The sequence below is a fragment of the Xenopus laevis genome, chromosome 4L, assembly GCF_017654675.1.
Source record: "Xenopus laevis strain J_2021 chromosome 4L, Xenopus_laevis_v10.1, whole genome shotgun sequence".
Taxonomy (NCBI): Eukaryota; Metazoa; Chordata; class Amphibia; order Anura; family Pipidae; genus Xenopus; species Xenopus laevis.
Window position 1 is genome coordinate 62,590,602 of NC_054377.1, and position 16,022 is coordinate 62,606,623.

Sequence of the window (16,022 nt, forward strand, 5' to 3'; positions counted from 1 at the left end):
TCAGTCCCTAAGCTCAGTAAGTGACAGCAGCACAGAGCATGTAAAATACCATTAGAAAATACGTTAGAGCTTCATAGTTTTTTATGAATTCTTAAAATAACATTCTAAGAAGTAAAGGAGGTTTTCATGTTTATATTTGATTTCCATAAAGTTGATTATTTCTGCTTAAAGGAGAACTAAACCCTAGAAATAAATTTGGCTAAAAATGCCATATTTTACATACTGAACTTATTGCACCAGCTTAAAGTTTCAGCTTCTCAATAGCAGCGATGATCCAGGACTTGTCACAGGGGGTCACCATCTTGGAAAGTGTTTGTGACACTCATGCTCAGTGGGCTCTGAGCAGCTGTTGAGAAGCTAAGTTTAGTGGTTGTCACAAATTATCACACAGAAAATGAGGTTTGTCTGTAATATAAGCTGATGCTACAGGGCTAATTATTAAATTCTGATACTAATTGCACTAGTTTCTGTGCTGCCATGTAGTAATTATCTGTATAAATTACTAATCCGCCTTATATTGTGACATTTCTATTCTATGTGTACTGTATATTGTGAGTGGGTCCCTAAGCTCAGTAAGTGACAGCAGCACAGAGCATGTGCAGTGGATCAGCAGAAAAGAAGATGGGGAGCTACTGGGGCATCTTTGGAGACTCAGATCTTTACTGCTAAAGGACTGTGGTTGCCTTGGGCTGGTACAAAAGCCTAAAATATAATGTACAACATTTCTAGCCTACTTCTGTAGTTAAGCTTTAGTTCTCCTTTAAAGTATAGCTAGACTTGTTTTATGATTTGTTCATTGGAGTCATTAAAAGCAGCGAAAGCCTTCTTAAAACAGAAGGTATTTGCTTTTGTCTTTTTGACTAGACAAAAACTTTACAAAGCATTACCCCAAGGCCATAAATGAAAATTTTAACCCATACTCAAGCAATTATGGCCACATACAAGTATTAATTACTCCCTTAAACCAGATACAGCCTTAACATTCTGAGCACAATAAATCCAAACTTAGAGCCAGCCATTTGATCTCATAAGAACTGATCAAACCCATGACCCACAGACCCATTTTGTTTTCAGAAGGCTTTCACTTATATTAATATATAATGTCCAGTAGGGGGCATTTTGGTCCTGTCCTACCTGATTATTACTTTTGGTTAAGTGGCCATACCTGGGACGATAAAAGCTGCCGGCTCTGTCCCTCCAGACTCGTTTCAAAGCTTTTGGCCTGAAAAAAGCTTTGCCCAAATATCTGGCTGGTAATCAGTGTTGTATTGCCAATGTTTAGGGTTCCTAAATCATATTTTCTTTGGGGCTTAGTCATTTATAGTGCTAAAAGGGGTGGTTCACCTTTAAGTTAACTTTTATTATGTTCTATTATTATCTTCTATTCATATTCCAGTCTCTTATTCAAATCAGGGCATGGTTGCTAGGGTAATTTGGACCCTAGCAACCAGATTGCTTAAAATTGCAGACTGGAGAGCTGCTGAATAAAAATCTAAATAACGCAAAAAAACACAAATAATAAAAAATGAAAACCAATTGCAAATTGTCTCAGAATATCACTCTCCACATCATATTAAAAGTTAACCCTTTAGTAGTAGTTGTAAAATTGACCCTAAATCCATTTTTGTCCATTTCTAAAACTTAGACATTTTAACTTTTGAAAGTCTTTGCCAGAACAACTAATTCTGATTTCTCAAAGTCTAATTATATCCTATGGGCGACTAAGGAAACTCTTATGGGCATCATTAGAGAAATCACCAATATTTTACTATCTTTTAGTCCTTGAATGCTGTTGAAGGAGTAGGATATCAGTAACATTTTACTGCTTGGACTGAATTTCCATGACAGGTAGTGCATTAATTATGTGGAATGCTTGGCGCCTGGGATTTTACCTGACATTGGTGCTTCTTAAAACATTTAGACACTGAAATTCTCAATAGGATTGTTTATCACTGAATATAAATGTACGCTCTCATAGATACCATCAATCACAAGGTACTGACTAATTATTACAGAGAAAAGCAAATCAGCCAGAAATGAAGATAAGGAAAAAGCCACTACAGTATTTTGGAACTTTCTGGATAATGGATTTTCAGATCATAAGTCCCACACCTCTACTATATAAATAGTAAAAATACTAAACATTATTTCTGCAACATATTCTAAATAGGGCCCTGTGTGTATGCATTACATTTTATATTTGCTTTCCTCTTTGGCTTATTTGCTACTGTCATAATTTGTGTGAAAAAAACATGGATAGTATTTATATGCCTGTATTTGTGGATCTCCCAGCATGCTGTGCCCTAGATTATATATATGAATAATGCTGGTTGTGCAGCAGGAAGACTCCAACTTTATAATGGTAACCAGCATCCAATGGTACCCATAAACAGTGCTTTCTCTATTGTTCTTTATAGGGCTTTCAATGGACTTTTAGTAGTTTGTAGAGAGTGATATTCTGAGACAATTTGCGACTGATTTATGTGTGGGGCTTTTTGAAATTTCAGTAATCTGGTTGCTAGGGTTCAAATTGGCATAACAACCGTAAATCAATTTAAATAAGAGACTGGAATAGTAATAGGCAAGGGTCTGAATACAAAGATGTGTAATACAAAGTAGCAATAACGATAAATTTGTACCCTTACAGAGCATTTTTTGTTTTTAGATGGGGTATGTGGCCCCCGTTTTAGAAGGTGGTGGTTCACCTTTAAGTTAACTTATTATGTTATAGAGTGGCCAGTTATAAGCATCTTATAAATTGGTCTTCATTATTTATTGTTTATAGTTTTTGAATTATATGCCCTCTAATGCTTTCCAGCGTTCAAATGGGGGTCACTGACCCCATCTTAAAAACAAATGCTCCAAAACAAAGGCTACACATGTATTCTTATTGCTACTTTTTATTACTTATCTTTCCATTCAGGCCTCTCCTATTCATATTCCAGTCTCCTATTCAAATCAATGGTTGCTAGGGTAATTTGGACCCTAGAAACTAGACTAGAGAGCTGCTGAATAAAAAGCTAAATAACTCAAAAACCACAAATAATAATAAATGAAAACTAATTGCAAATTGTCTCAGGATAGCACTCTCTATAGCATACTAAAAGTTATCTCAAAGGTGAACAACCCTGTTCAGTATAAAAAAACTGGGTAAATAGAGTATAAATTCATATAAACAGTATAACCAGGTTTTGGTGCTTTTCACTTTGCACTTTAATTAATTGCATAAATGATGTGACACTTTATCTTTCTCTTCAGCTGTATGTTTTCTGTCTGCTTATGAAACTTACAAACTCCTCTGAACTTTCATTCCACTTTTTCCTTCCAGCAACCTCCTCATAATTCTTATGCTAGTTATGCTTTCTACAGGTTCTTTATTGTATACAACCATGCATATTTAGCATTTTAGTTAAGTTATATATAGTTCTCTACTCTAGAGCTTTTAATGTAGCATAATCTGCAGGGTACAACAAGAGATCCACACTTTCACAGATCTATTCCTTATAGACTTTATCTCAATAAATATTTAGGGATGTAGTGGTTTCATTTTTATGTGTGTTAAAATAGAACAGACTGGATCTGCCACATTCCAAATATTTTATGTTGTTTAAAATTCTGACTGTTCCAAAACAAGACAAAGGTTGAGTTTTATCCCCTCTGTGTTTTAAAGGGCTATTACAGTTATGCGTATATTGTAGCTATGTGCATTTATACATATACATCAAGTTTTCTTTTTATTCTTATCAACATTCCACACAGCACATAACTAGATTCAACATCATCTAGAGACTAAGGTTTAGGGCACACAGGCAGATTTGGGGAAATTAGTCACCCGATGACAAATCTCTTCTTCGGGGCGACTAATCTGCCTTCCCACTGGCTAAAATGTAAATTGCCGGCGGGATGGCACTCAGATTGATTCGTTTTCCGAAGTTGCCCCAAGTTGCCTGACAAGGAAACTCTGGGAGACTTCAGAAAACGAATCGCTCCGAGTGCTATCCTGCCGGCAATTTACATTTTAGCTGGCGGGGAGGCAGTTCGGGAAGATTAGTCGCCACGAAGAAGAAGAGATTTGTCGCCAGGCAACAAAGCTCCCCGAATCTGCCTATGTGCCCTGACCCTTAAAAGCAGAACCGCCATCAGAAATCGCAGGGCCCCATAAGACAAGATTTCCTGGGCCCCCTGGGCTGCGCCCACCGCAAGCCCCACCTACAGGTCCGCCCTCCCCACCACACAGTAAAAAAACCAAAAAAATATTGGTGGCTAGGGTTCCCACATGTTAATAAAAAATAAAAAGATATTGGTGGTCAGGGCCCCCCATAAAAAACATTTGTGGCCAAGGCCCCCCCCATTAAAAAATATTGGTGGCTAAGACCCCACATAAGAAAAAAAAATTGGTGGCCAGCCCCCCCCCCACATTATAAGAAAATTGGTGGCCAGGGCCCCTTAAATGTCCATGCCTTCCCAAAGTCAGCAGCTCTCAGAAAGATGGGGGCCCGGCTAATCAAGTAAGTGTGGCGTGGCCGGGCCCCCATTACCCTCGGGCCCCCTACAACTCTCCCCCCTGATGGCTGCCCTGCTTAAAAGTATATAATAGTAGCACTGCATTTCTAAGTTTTCATTGTGCACACTTCTTCACTTGAATCGCACCAAAACAGTGGAAGCTGATTTAAAGGTAATACTGTTGGTCTTGGAAAGCTAGACAGTTTAGCACAGTTTTGGACTTGTACCAACTGTATATATATATATATATATATATATATATATATGCTGGTTGACCTCATTTCCTTTGGAAACTCCTGAGGGAATTTGAGTTATTGTCTTCACCTGGGACATATGTCCAACTTTGACATATTATAGACCACAGAAATAGCAAAGGGTTAGCAAATAGATATACACTTTATTTAGATTATTATATGAAAGTATACATTTTTTCATTTTATATTTTAACATTTCTCCTCATTGTTCCTAAACCATACTAGACAATCACCACATCTCGCAGGGGCACACACTTTGTAATCTCTAAAGCGTTTCTATTGGTCATCCCACTCACTGCACCCACTGGCCTAGAGTAATACAGGTATAGGATCTGTTATCTGGCAACCTGTTATCCAGAAAGCTCCGAATTACGGGATGGTCATCTGCCATAGACTCCATTTTAATCAAATAATTTACATTTTTAAAAATGATTTCCCTTTTCTCTGTATTAAATTAAACAGTACCTTGCACTTGATCCCAACTAAGGGTAGGACTACATGGACATTTTGCGACAGAAATAACGTAAGAGATAGAAATGTCGGATGAAGTCGCATCGTTGATCCGATGCGACATGGCTGTCAGATGCAGACGCAGTTGGGTTAAAGTACAATGTCTATTTTATTATTACAGGTCATTAAGGAAATATGTTTTCAAATGTTTGATTACTTGATTAAAATGGAGTCTGTCGGAAATGACCTTCCCATAATTTGGAGCTTTCTGGATAAAGGATCCCATACCTGTATCTGCTTGTTTGGATCAAGGCAATGACCCAGACATATACATTTCCTCTTTGTGGTTATAGGCCTAATTAGGAATGTGTGCCCTACTTACAGTTGTATAGAGACACACCTTCATCTCCTCAGTATTCACTCGTGTATGGAGGCATCTTCCCACAATGGGCACAACATATAAACACTGCATTACATAAGCTTCTTTCAGCTGTGGATGAGTCCAGTGGCATTCTCAATACACATATGGGGATGGTTAGATCTGAGCTGAGGTTAATTATACATTTTAAGTGGAAGCTGTTATGTACAGGGTCCCAAGCATTTGCTTTTCCTTTTTTGTAATGGATACACACATGTTTGTTTTTTCTTTCCTTGAAGAAAGTATGCAAGTTAACCACTTTCTGTTATTTATTATATGTAAAATAGCTGACTTCTGGATTCACGGCAGGCATTGCTGCTGCGGCTGATTCACTTCTGTCTTACTGAAAGTTTGCAATGATACAGCACAGAAACTGGGTTTATCAATGACTACCGTAGTAAGGAATTAGGAGTTATAACATGTGACAATAGACTGTGTTTTTGGACACTGACTCACTGTTATTTAATGCAGAAGTGGTATGATTTGATCTTTCACACACACACATATACACGTATACACACACACACACACACGTGTAACCTAATTAGCTGCAAGATCTTGACACTGACATCTCACCTACTTGAGTCACTGATTCTTGCAGATTAGCCTCTGAACCTGCCATAATTATATTTTTTTATGTTTTAGGACATTGCTTTGTGACATTACTGGTTACATAATCTTAAATACTAGTTTATTTCCCTTTGTAGACAGATATTTATTTCTATGAACAATCAGCCACAAAGTTTTATTGCAGGATATAAAATGTATTATCACATGCCTCTAAACTCATAGCTGACGTGTTTTCCGATTTCTTAATATCAAACCTTCAATTAAATATTATTCAGCTAGGTTTGGTTTATTTTGAGTTTTCCCACATTCTAAATTTGTGTAGGGATAGAATCAAGGAAATCCTCCTTAAAGGAGAACTAAAGCCTAACTAAAGAAGTAGTTATAAATATTGTACATTATGTTTTGTGCTTCTGTACCAGCCCGAGGCAACCACAGTCCTTTAGCAGTAAAGATCTGAGTCTCCAAAGATGCCCCAGTAGCTCCCCATCTTCTTTTCTGCTGATCCACTGCACATGCTCTGTGCTGCTGTCTCTTACTGAGCTTAGGGACCCACTTACAATATACAGTACACATAGAATAGAAATGTCACAATATAAGGCTGATTAGTAATTAATACAGATAATTACTACATGGCAGCACAGAAACTAGTGCAATTAGCATCAGAATTTAATAATCAGCCCTGTAGCATCAGCTTATATTACAGGCCAACCTCATTTTCTGTGTGATAATTTGTGACAACCACTAAACTTAGCTTCTCAACAGCTGCTCAGAGCCCACTGAGCGTGAGTGTCACAGACACTTTCCAAGATGGTGACTCCCTGTGACAAGTCCTGGATCATTGCTGCTATTGAGAAGCTGAAACTTTAAGCTGGTGCAATAAGTTCAGTATGTAAAATATGGCATTTTTAACCAAATGTATTTCTAGGGCTTAGTTCTCCTTTAAGCAGAAATAATTAACTTTATGGAAATCAAATATAAACATGAAAACCTCCTTTACTTCTTAGAATGTTATTTTAAGAATTCATAAAAAACGGTGAAGCTTCTCTCAACCTTAATATGTCCTTATATATTCTAACGTATTTTCTAATGGTATTTTACAGTTTGGCCAAAAACATGGATGGCCACATTTCACTGATCTAATAAATTGGATGAATATGGACCCATGTAGTTTTGGGTTGTCATTGGGTGTTCATTTTTATACCGTTAGCAATGATAATGCATAATGGCTTTAGCGGTTCCCCTGTGGGGAAATCATGATAAGCCACAAGGTCGGTTGGTTTTTTTTGGGATTTGGGCTTGAATTATAAGAGGGAAACGTTCATTACTTTAAAAAGAAATACATACATGTGCCAACTGAGAAGGCTGATACGTCACTGTTTCGTTAAGAAAATGAGGGTAAAGGTGACATTTTCTTATCCTCAGTGTAAAACCTCACCTTGTCTTTATCTTTCAGCTTGTTTGATATGGGAGGGGAATATTACTGTTACAGTTCTGACATTACCTGCTCCTTTCCGGCCAATGGCAAGTTCACTCCAGATCAGAGGGCTGTTTATGAGGCTGTGCTGAAGTCATCACGTGCGGTCATGAAAGCTGTAAAACCAGGTAACCCATCCAGCTGCAAGAACAGTTTGTCTCAGGCAAACAGAATCACTTCATTTGTCATATACAGATACAATATCTCACCTGACACCTGCCAGACATCACCACTTTCTCCGCTTGCTCTATTTGAAACCTCTCCAGATTAATCACGGGCCTTAGATAACCTTCAATTTTTAACTCTTACATTAAGTTGTACTCTACAGATAAGGGATCTGTTATTCAGAATGCTCTGGACCTGAGGTTTTCCGATAACGAATCTTTCCATAAGATCGTCCTACCGTAATTCTACTAGAAAATCATGTGAACATTAAATAAACCCAATAGTTTTTTCTTCCAATAAGGATTAATTATATTTTAGATTGGATCAAGTACAAGGTACTGTTATATTATTACAGAGCAAAAAGTAAAAAAAAATTGGATTATTTGGATAAAATGGAGTCTGTTGGAAGCTGTCCTTTCTGTAATTTGCTGCTTTCTGGATAATGGGTTTCCAGATAAAGAATTCCACACATGTACTACCATACTAAATTGTGATAATCCAATGATTTGTACTCCATAAATCAAGGTTGTAAACACCATTTAGTCATGTAATCTGTAGGCCAACACACCCTTTATAGTAAATTAAAATACAATTAGAAGCCACAGAGGAATCCTCTGACAACATGAAACCACAAAGGGGCAACTATAGTGCATAAGAAGTAGTTTTGGACAAAGTATATAGAACATTTATTACCGAGTTTGTAATAAAAGAGGATAATCTCCTATTGTCTCCCATCACTACCCCTCTGGAGAAATTCTCACCTGCAACATTTTACAAATCGGAGGCTACAGGGTTCTGGACTTAGAAAAACAATAATAAGTATCTGGGATATATAATACTAAACTCAAGGTTTATAGACATGGTAACGGGACAAGACTGAAACTCCCAAGTTTACCTATATTTATACGGCACAATTTGGACCAGATGGGCTGGAGATGGGAGAACCAGGGTTGCTGACACTATTAAGGAAAGAGGACCCCACCAAGATGGTCGTCCATCTCTATGCACATCTACAGTCCCCCAACTCCCCCCCCCCATTCCAGTCAGCCTATAGTCAGTGGCAGGTAGATATACCCAGCGAGGGGAAGATCAGTGGGAGGATCCGATGGACAGACTTTACCAATTTCCAATCTCAAGAGACGGACTAATTCAGTACAAATTCTTGTTGAAAATGTATCTCATCCCTAATAGGCTTCAAAAAATGGGGAAAATACCCTTCCCCATGTGTAAAAAGTAATAATAACTATCCAATGGATGGTCCCCCTTCCCTCTAAGGGCAGAGGCACACGAGAAGATTCGGGGAGATTTAGTCGCTCGGCGACAAATCACTTCTTCTATTGGCGCTAATCTCCCCGAAAAGCCTTCCCGCCGGCCAGAATCTAAATCGCCGGCAGAATGGCACTCGGAGAGCTTCGTTTTCCGTAGTCGCCCGAAGTTTCCTCGTGAGGCAACTTCGGGCGACTTTGGAAACAAAGTGCCATCCCGTTGGCTATTTAGATTCTAGCCGACGGGGAGGTAGTTCAGGGAGATTAGTCGCCCAAAGAAGAGGCAAATTGTCGTCAGGCGACTAAATCTTCCCGAATCTTTACGTGTCTCTGCCCAAAGAAAGCAAACTGGACTTTGTATGTTAACAAGATGCTCCAGTTTATTACATTGACCTACGAAACCAGGGGGCAGCCTGATAAGTTTGAAATGATATGGGGCATCTGGTTAGAGGCTCATCTGCTAGTTGTACCATGAATATATTGTGTATTTGATATATATACTATATAACATGATGTTCATAGCAATGTGTTGATACCATTGCTGCTGTAACCCCCCCCCCCTGCATTTTTTCTCTTCTGTACCCTCCCCCTGTTAAAACAAAATCAATAAAAATAACACCCGTTAAAAAAAAAAAAAAAGATCATTTGGCCCAGTTGCAGTAATACATAGCAACCAATCCGCAGGTAGGAATTACCTGTTTAAGAGCAAACATCTTATTGGTTGTTATGGGTTTCTGCACTTAGCCGGAGTTATTTATAAACACTGGGCAAATTAGCATCTGGACAATAATCAATGGCAGCCAATTAAATGCTTGCTTTCCATTGTTCTATCTGCAGCTGTATGACAAAAATATGAGGATATTAAAAGTCACCTTGGAGTTTCATGACCTAAATATTATAAACATCTATATTATAATATCCTTATGGTATACAAGAAGGGTTACTTTATTCACTATATATTTTAGATTGGGTACAGCTAATATAATAGTTAAGTCATGTCTGGCCCTCCGGTCTTAATTCCATATTAATTTGTAACCTCAGCTGGGAGTTGTCATTTTACAACAGCAAGGGAACTGCAAGCTATACTATACTGTAATATTCTAATAAATTGTAGCTGGGGATACAATATTTATTGTACCTAAGTGATTTTCACAACATAATATTGTTATGGTCATATACAGCATGTCCTCTAAGCTCCAGTGCTCAGAAAATGTTGCATATGCATACATAATTCTGTACTTGCTAGGGCTTGGCTATTGCCCTGCACTCACTTTAAGGAGATTATTTATCAGCACTGGGCAATTTTGCTTTTGGGCAGTAAGATATTGATAATGGTATACAGGTATGGAACCTGTTATCCAGAATGCTTAAGGGTTTTCCAGATAAAAGGTCTTTCTGTAATTACCCCAGTAGGATTGTTTTCATTCCTACAAGATGCATTATATCTTAATTGGGAAAATGTGCAAAGTACTGTTGTATTATTACAGAGAAAATTTGAATTAGTTGATTGAAATGGAATCTATGGGAGATGGCCCTCCCGTAATTCAGAGCTTTCTGGATAATGGGTTTCTGGATAATGGATCCCATACCTGTATTTGCTCTGTAGTTTAACAATCACTGCATTTTACATTGAAATTCATTTGAATGGCATTTATGAATTAATGTACAGGTATGGGACCTGTTATCCAGAATGCTCGGGACCTGGGGTTTCGACCTCGGGACCTTGGGTCTTCGTGCTTTAAGTCTACTAGAAATTAATTTAAACATTAAATAAACCCAATAGGCTGATTTTGCTTCCAATAAGGATTAATTATATCTCAGTGGGGATCAAGTACAAGCTACTGTTTTATTATTACAGAGAAAAAGGAAATCATTTTTAAAAATTTGGATTATTTGGATAAAGTGGAGTCTATGGGAGACAGCCATTGTGTAATTTGGAGCTTTCTGGATATCGGGTTTACGGATAAGGGATCCCATACCTGTTCTGGCCAAAGTCACCCTGATAGGCTGAAACCCTTAGCAAGGCAGTATACTCAATGGATAGTCTAGTTCACAGTTAGATGCTTATTAGACTGCATGATGGTATAGTAAATGCAATTCATTTGTCTAGCTGATATTTAATTCATTATTTAGAACTTTAATATGATATTAAAATACTGAAAAATAGCATTTCTCTTGTATTAGCATCATTACTTGATATATCTGTATTCATAAGACACTTGAGTTCAGTGAGTTCAGTAAGTACAAGCCTGCAAAAGCTTTTCTAATGAAAGCATGACACACTTTGTTTCAATGCTAAACATAAGCCTTCTTGCCATTTACTTAAATGCTGACCTATATTTCTGGTTCGAATTCTGTTCTTAAACCACTGTCTGTGTAGCCAGCCCTTATGATTTCCGTTTCTCATTAGCTTCTCGCAGCAGGACTCCTGCCGCTGATTAGAGCTTGTTCATTGTTTGCACTGAAATTCCTCTCGTGTGGATTTACCATTGCTATAAATTTTCTGTTCCTGTCAAAAAGGCCAAATTAAAGGGGCTAACCTTAACCTAAAAGCTTGCGCAGGAAGCAGGCAGCGTCTGGCCTTGAGAGACAACACACTCTCCTCTAAACATGTCACCTTTAATATTGTCCAACTTGTTTTTTATTTTAACAATTGCTTAAAGAAAGGATGTAGCGGGATCAGTATTTCATTTTCAAATTTATTCTAGAAAGATATACATATTGCTGTAAATAATATGAGTACTTAAATTGATATGTTTGAATATGCCTTGACCTAATTGGTTCTTACATCAGAGAGGACTTTGAATGACTGAACCCCCTACAGTTGTACTGCTTGCCTCCAAGTTGTGGTCTAGAGTCCTATAAGTATGCTAGTTAGTGTACCCCAAGAAAGAAGTGGGTTTTTAATGGCAGCCCTGTGCTGGATCATCCATTAATTGAGGTGGTGTGTTCCTTCTTAAACTTTAGGGGTTGTTCACCTTTGAATTAACTTTTAGTATGATGTAGAGAGTGATATTCTGAGACAATTTGTAGTTCATTTTATTTTTTTATTATTTGATGTTTTTGAGTTATTTAGCATTTTGTGCAGCTCTCCAGCAAATCTAGTTGCTGGTTGCTAGAGATCAAATTACCCTAGCAACCATGCACTGATTTGAATGAGGACTAGAATATGAATAAGAGAGGGCCTGAATAGTAAGGTGAGTAATAAAAAGCAATAACGATACGTTTGTAGCCTTAATGAGCATTTGTTTTTTTAGAATGGGCCACTGACCCCCATTTGAAAGCTGGAAAGAGTCAGAAAGGAAATAATCCAAAAATAGGGATGGCCAAATTTTTTCGCCTTGTTTCGCCGTGGAATGACGCCCATAGACTTGTATGGCGTTGTGCGTAAAAAAAAAAAAAAAAACTTGCATCAAAAAAGAATTTCACCACGAGTCAAAATTTTTTTTTTGATGCCCAGAGACTTGGAGACATTTCGCTGGCGCCAAATTTTTGTCAAAGTGCAACGGGTCAAATTTGCCCAAGCCTATTCAAAAATGAAAAAATTAAGGCAAATTGAAAATTTTCTTTTAGAATTAGCCATTCTATAACTTACTTAAAGTTAACAGAAAGGGGAAGCAGCCTTTTGTCTGCCTAACTTTTATGTAAAATGTAACTACTATTTGTACGTATATTTTTTTTTTCTATAGCGCTACTTATACATGCTGCAAGAAATATATTTCAACAGCACTACGATATAGTGAAAAAATTTGATTTATTTGTGCCTCAAGACTATACAATGTGGAACATACAAGCTTTAAATAGGTCTATAGGGGGAGGGGAACACCACGCACACCAACCTCCCGATCAGTGACTTATCATGATAATGTGACATGAATAATAATTATGTAGTGTAAAGTTCCTATGATTCTCATATACTGAATCTTCCTTTTGTATTTAAAACAATGTCCATAGCGCTTCTTCCATGTGATAAGTGTTCGAAAAACAAAAAGTTCATATGTCCTCCAGTGTATTTTATTAAATTTATGTAATATATACTGTACATCAATATGTTGAAAATATGATAATTTTGTAACTCACAATTTGTATGCTCTGTTCCGGGGCAAAGTTGCCTATGTATTGACAAACACAGCCATTCCCAGGACATGAGCTGTAATATTCTAAAAACAAAAAGCACAAAATAATGTTACACAAATAAATCACATTTTTTCACTATATCGGAGTGCTGCTGAAATATATTTCTTGGAGTGTATATCTACTTTGGGCAGCCAGAGTTACAGTCGGCACCTGCGCTACAAAAATCTGTGAGTGTTTTTTTTACTGGACCAGGATAAAGGCCTGGGATTGGCTCTCCCCATGAATTACTTTCCCTTTTATATTTAGTGCCAGTTTTAGTTGTAGGTTTTTAACTCAGTTCAGAATGGAAGCATTTTAAATTTGAACCAAACACCCATATAGAGGATAAGCTATTCTAAATACCAGTTGGAAGTGTTGGACTGTATCAGAGATAGTGAAGAAGACTGGAAGCTCATTTTTGAAAATTCCAGGCTGGATGAGAGCTGGAGAGTAAACATGAAAACAAAATAGCAGGTTAGCTGCCATTTGCAATGGTATTCTTGTGATGGGAGACGTTGCAGAATTGAACGTGCTACAATCAAGCTTTTGGCATTACAAAATGGGCAGTGTATTAGCAAAGAGATAGTGATCAGTGATCTAGCCAGCCTGTTAGTCATATAGATGTAGAGTAAATGTAAGAAGAAAAATTAGCTATTGTTTGCCAAAGATATCATTGTGCTACAGAGAGTGGAAAGGTGAAGCGTGATACTAAGATTACTTCATGATTAGAGGGGAGTCTGTGTCAGAAAGAGACAGAATGAGAAGTGATGGCTGATGCACATAGTGATTATGGAAGAAACCAAGAGAATCAAAAATTCAAGTACAAGCTACTTTCCAAAAATGTTAAATGATAAATAAGAAGGGAATGGGATGATCTACAAATCATGTAAACCCTATATTTGATTGTAAATAGCAAAAAGACAACATATCAAATGTTGAAACTGAGAATTGTTGTTGTTTTGTGAAAACTATTTGCCCGTTTTGAATTGGATACAAGGAATACATTTCAAAAATGTTGGGACAGGGACAACAAAAGACTAAGAAAGGTGTGTAATACTAAAGAGTTGAGGAATGGTCTCTTGGAAGTAAAGATGGGGAGGGATACGTCGCTCTGTGAAACACTGCTGGGAGAGTTAATAGTTCAACAACTTACATTTCTTAATATAAATGGCAGGACTATCGAGCTTGATATCAGTGCACAGTTTTAAAGCAAAAATGTGTAATGGTATGTGGGGGGGTGTATTAATTAACATGTTAAGCACAAAACAAAAACTGTGGTACCGTGTTAGCCAGTAGTAAAAATAACAAATAAAAAAAACAAACAAATACAAAAAGTATTGTAGAAGTGATACCTATATTGGCTAACAATGAAAATACATTGCAAGCTTTTGGAGCACGAAGGCCCCTTCGTCAGACAAAATACCTGGAGAGGTTGATGACAGAGCGCTCAGTGTTGCACTTTGTACTATGTTTCTTTGATGGGTCCAGTCAAGCCTGAGTCTGCTAAGTTAAAATTATCTGCCCGGCCGAATCCGACTTTGCATATGCAAATTTGGGGTGAGGAGGGAAATCATGTGACTTAGTGGATTTGGTGCATCCCTAATACACAAAAAAAAATAATAAAAAAAAAAAATATATATATATATATATATATATATATATATATATATATATATATATATATATATATATATATATATATATATATATATATATAGAAACAGTCCAGAAGCCAGCACAACTCGTGAAATAGTCACAGATGCCTGGGTGCTAAAGCCAAAGGTTTGGATATAGAAAAGGAAAAAGAGCTTGCAGTCTCAGGTCTTAATGATAAAATATAGGTGTTTATTAGAAAAAATCGACTTCTAATGAACACCTATATTTTCATCATTAAGACCTGAGAGTGCAAGCTCTTACACACACACACACACACACACACACTCTCTCTCTCTCTCTCTCTCTCTCTCTCTCTCTCTCTCTCTCTCTCTCTCTCTCTCTCTCTCTCTCTCGGCAATTCAACACAGTGGGAAACATACCCCTGTCTCAACCTGCTGCCGCCATCGAATCCCATATGTGCCTATAATTTTTTAGAAAACAAAACTTTTCAGTTTCAGCGTTTGATATCTCATCTTTGTACTATTTGCAGTTCAATATAGGGTTTAAAGGATTTGCAAATCATCCCATTCTCTTTTCATTTATATTTTACACAGTGTCCCAACATTTTTGGAAACGGGGTTGTACAAGGCCAGTGTTGTGTTAGAAACAAGGCTGGCTTGCACCCTATGCCATAATTCACCCATCCCCTAAATGTTCATTCACATTCAATTTCTACAGTCCATTAACTGTTTTGCAATTTAAAATAAAGTCAGTTCCAGTCATTTCATTAAGTCAGTGTAAAATGTATTAGGAGCAAACAACAATCTGATTTATTTGGTATAAAATAACAGTAAAAGTACAATGATTACCATATGACAGCATGTGGTTTATTTTTCCCCCTAATGGAGGCCATGATGACTATTGTTTGCCATAATGCAGTCAGAAGGTACTTATCATCCTTATTTCTCCCTGAAACATTTTTGCATTTTGTTGGCTTCCAGAGCAGTTAATGGCAAGTATTCAATTTGGCCATGGTGGTTTTAACTGGAAACACGTTCATACAAACGCCCTTTGATTTCTTTGGAAGTCTTTTTGTGCCACATCTTATAAGAGCTGATGTAGTAGGGGAGAAAGAACATGAAAACATGAGCTCAATTGATATAAAATACAATTGTTTTAAGATAGAGAGAAAGATGCCAGGGCTGAAAGCC

At 37.3% G+C, this 16,022-nt stretch overlaps 1 protein-coding gene across 2 annotated transcripts in view; it reads left to right on the forward strand.

Moving 5' to 3' along the window:
- Positions 1–16,022, forward strand: part of pepd.L (peptidase D L homeolog) — a 135,134-nt gene that overhangs the window by 90,885 nt on the left and 28,227 nt on the right. For both annotated transcript variants that reach the window (XR_001935160.2, NM_001095944.1), the window contains 1 exon segment: positions 7,649–7,797. Coding sequence is in view for 1 of the 2 variants with exons in the window: in NM_001095944.1 (NP_001089413.1) it covers positions 7,649–7,797 (149 nt within the window). In the remaining variant the exon portion in view is untranslated.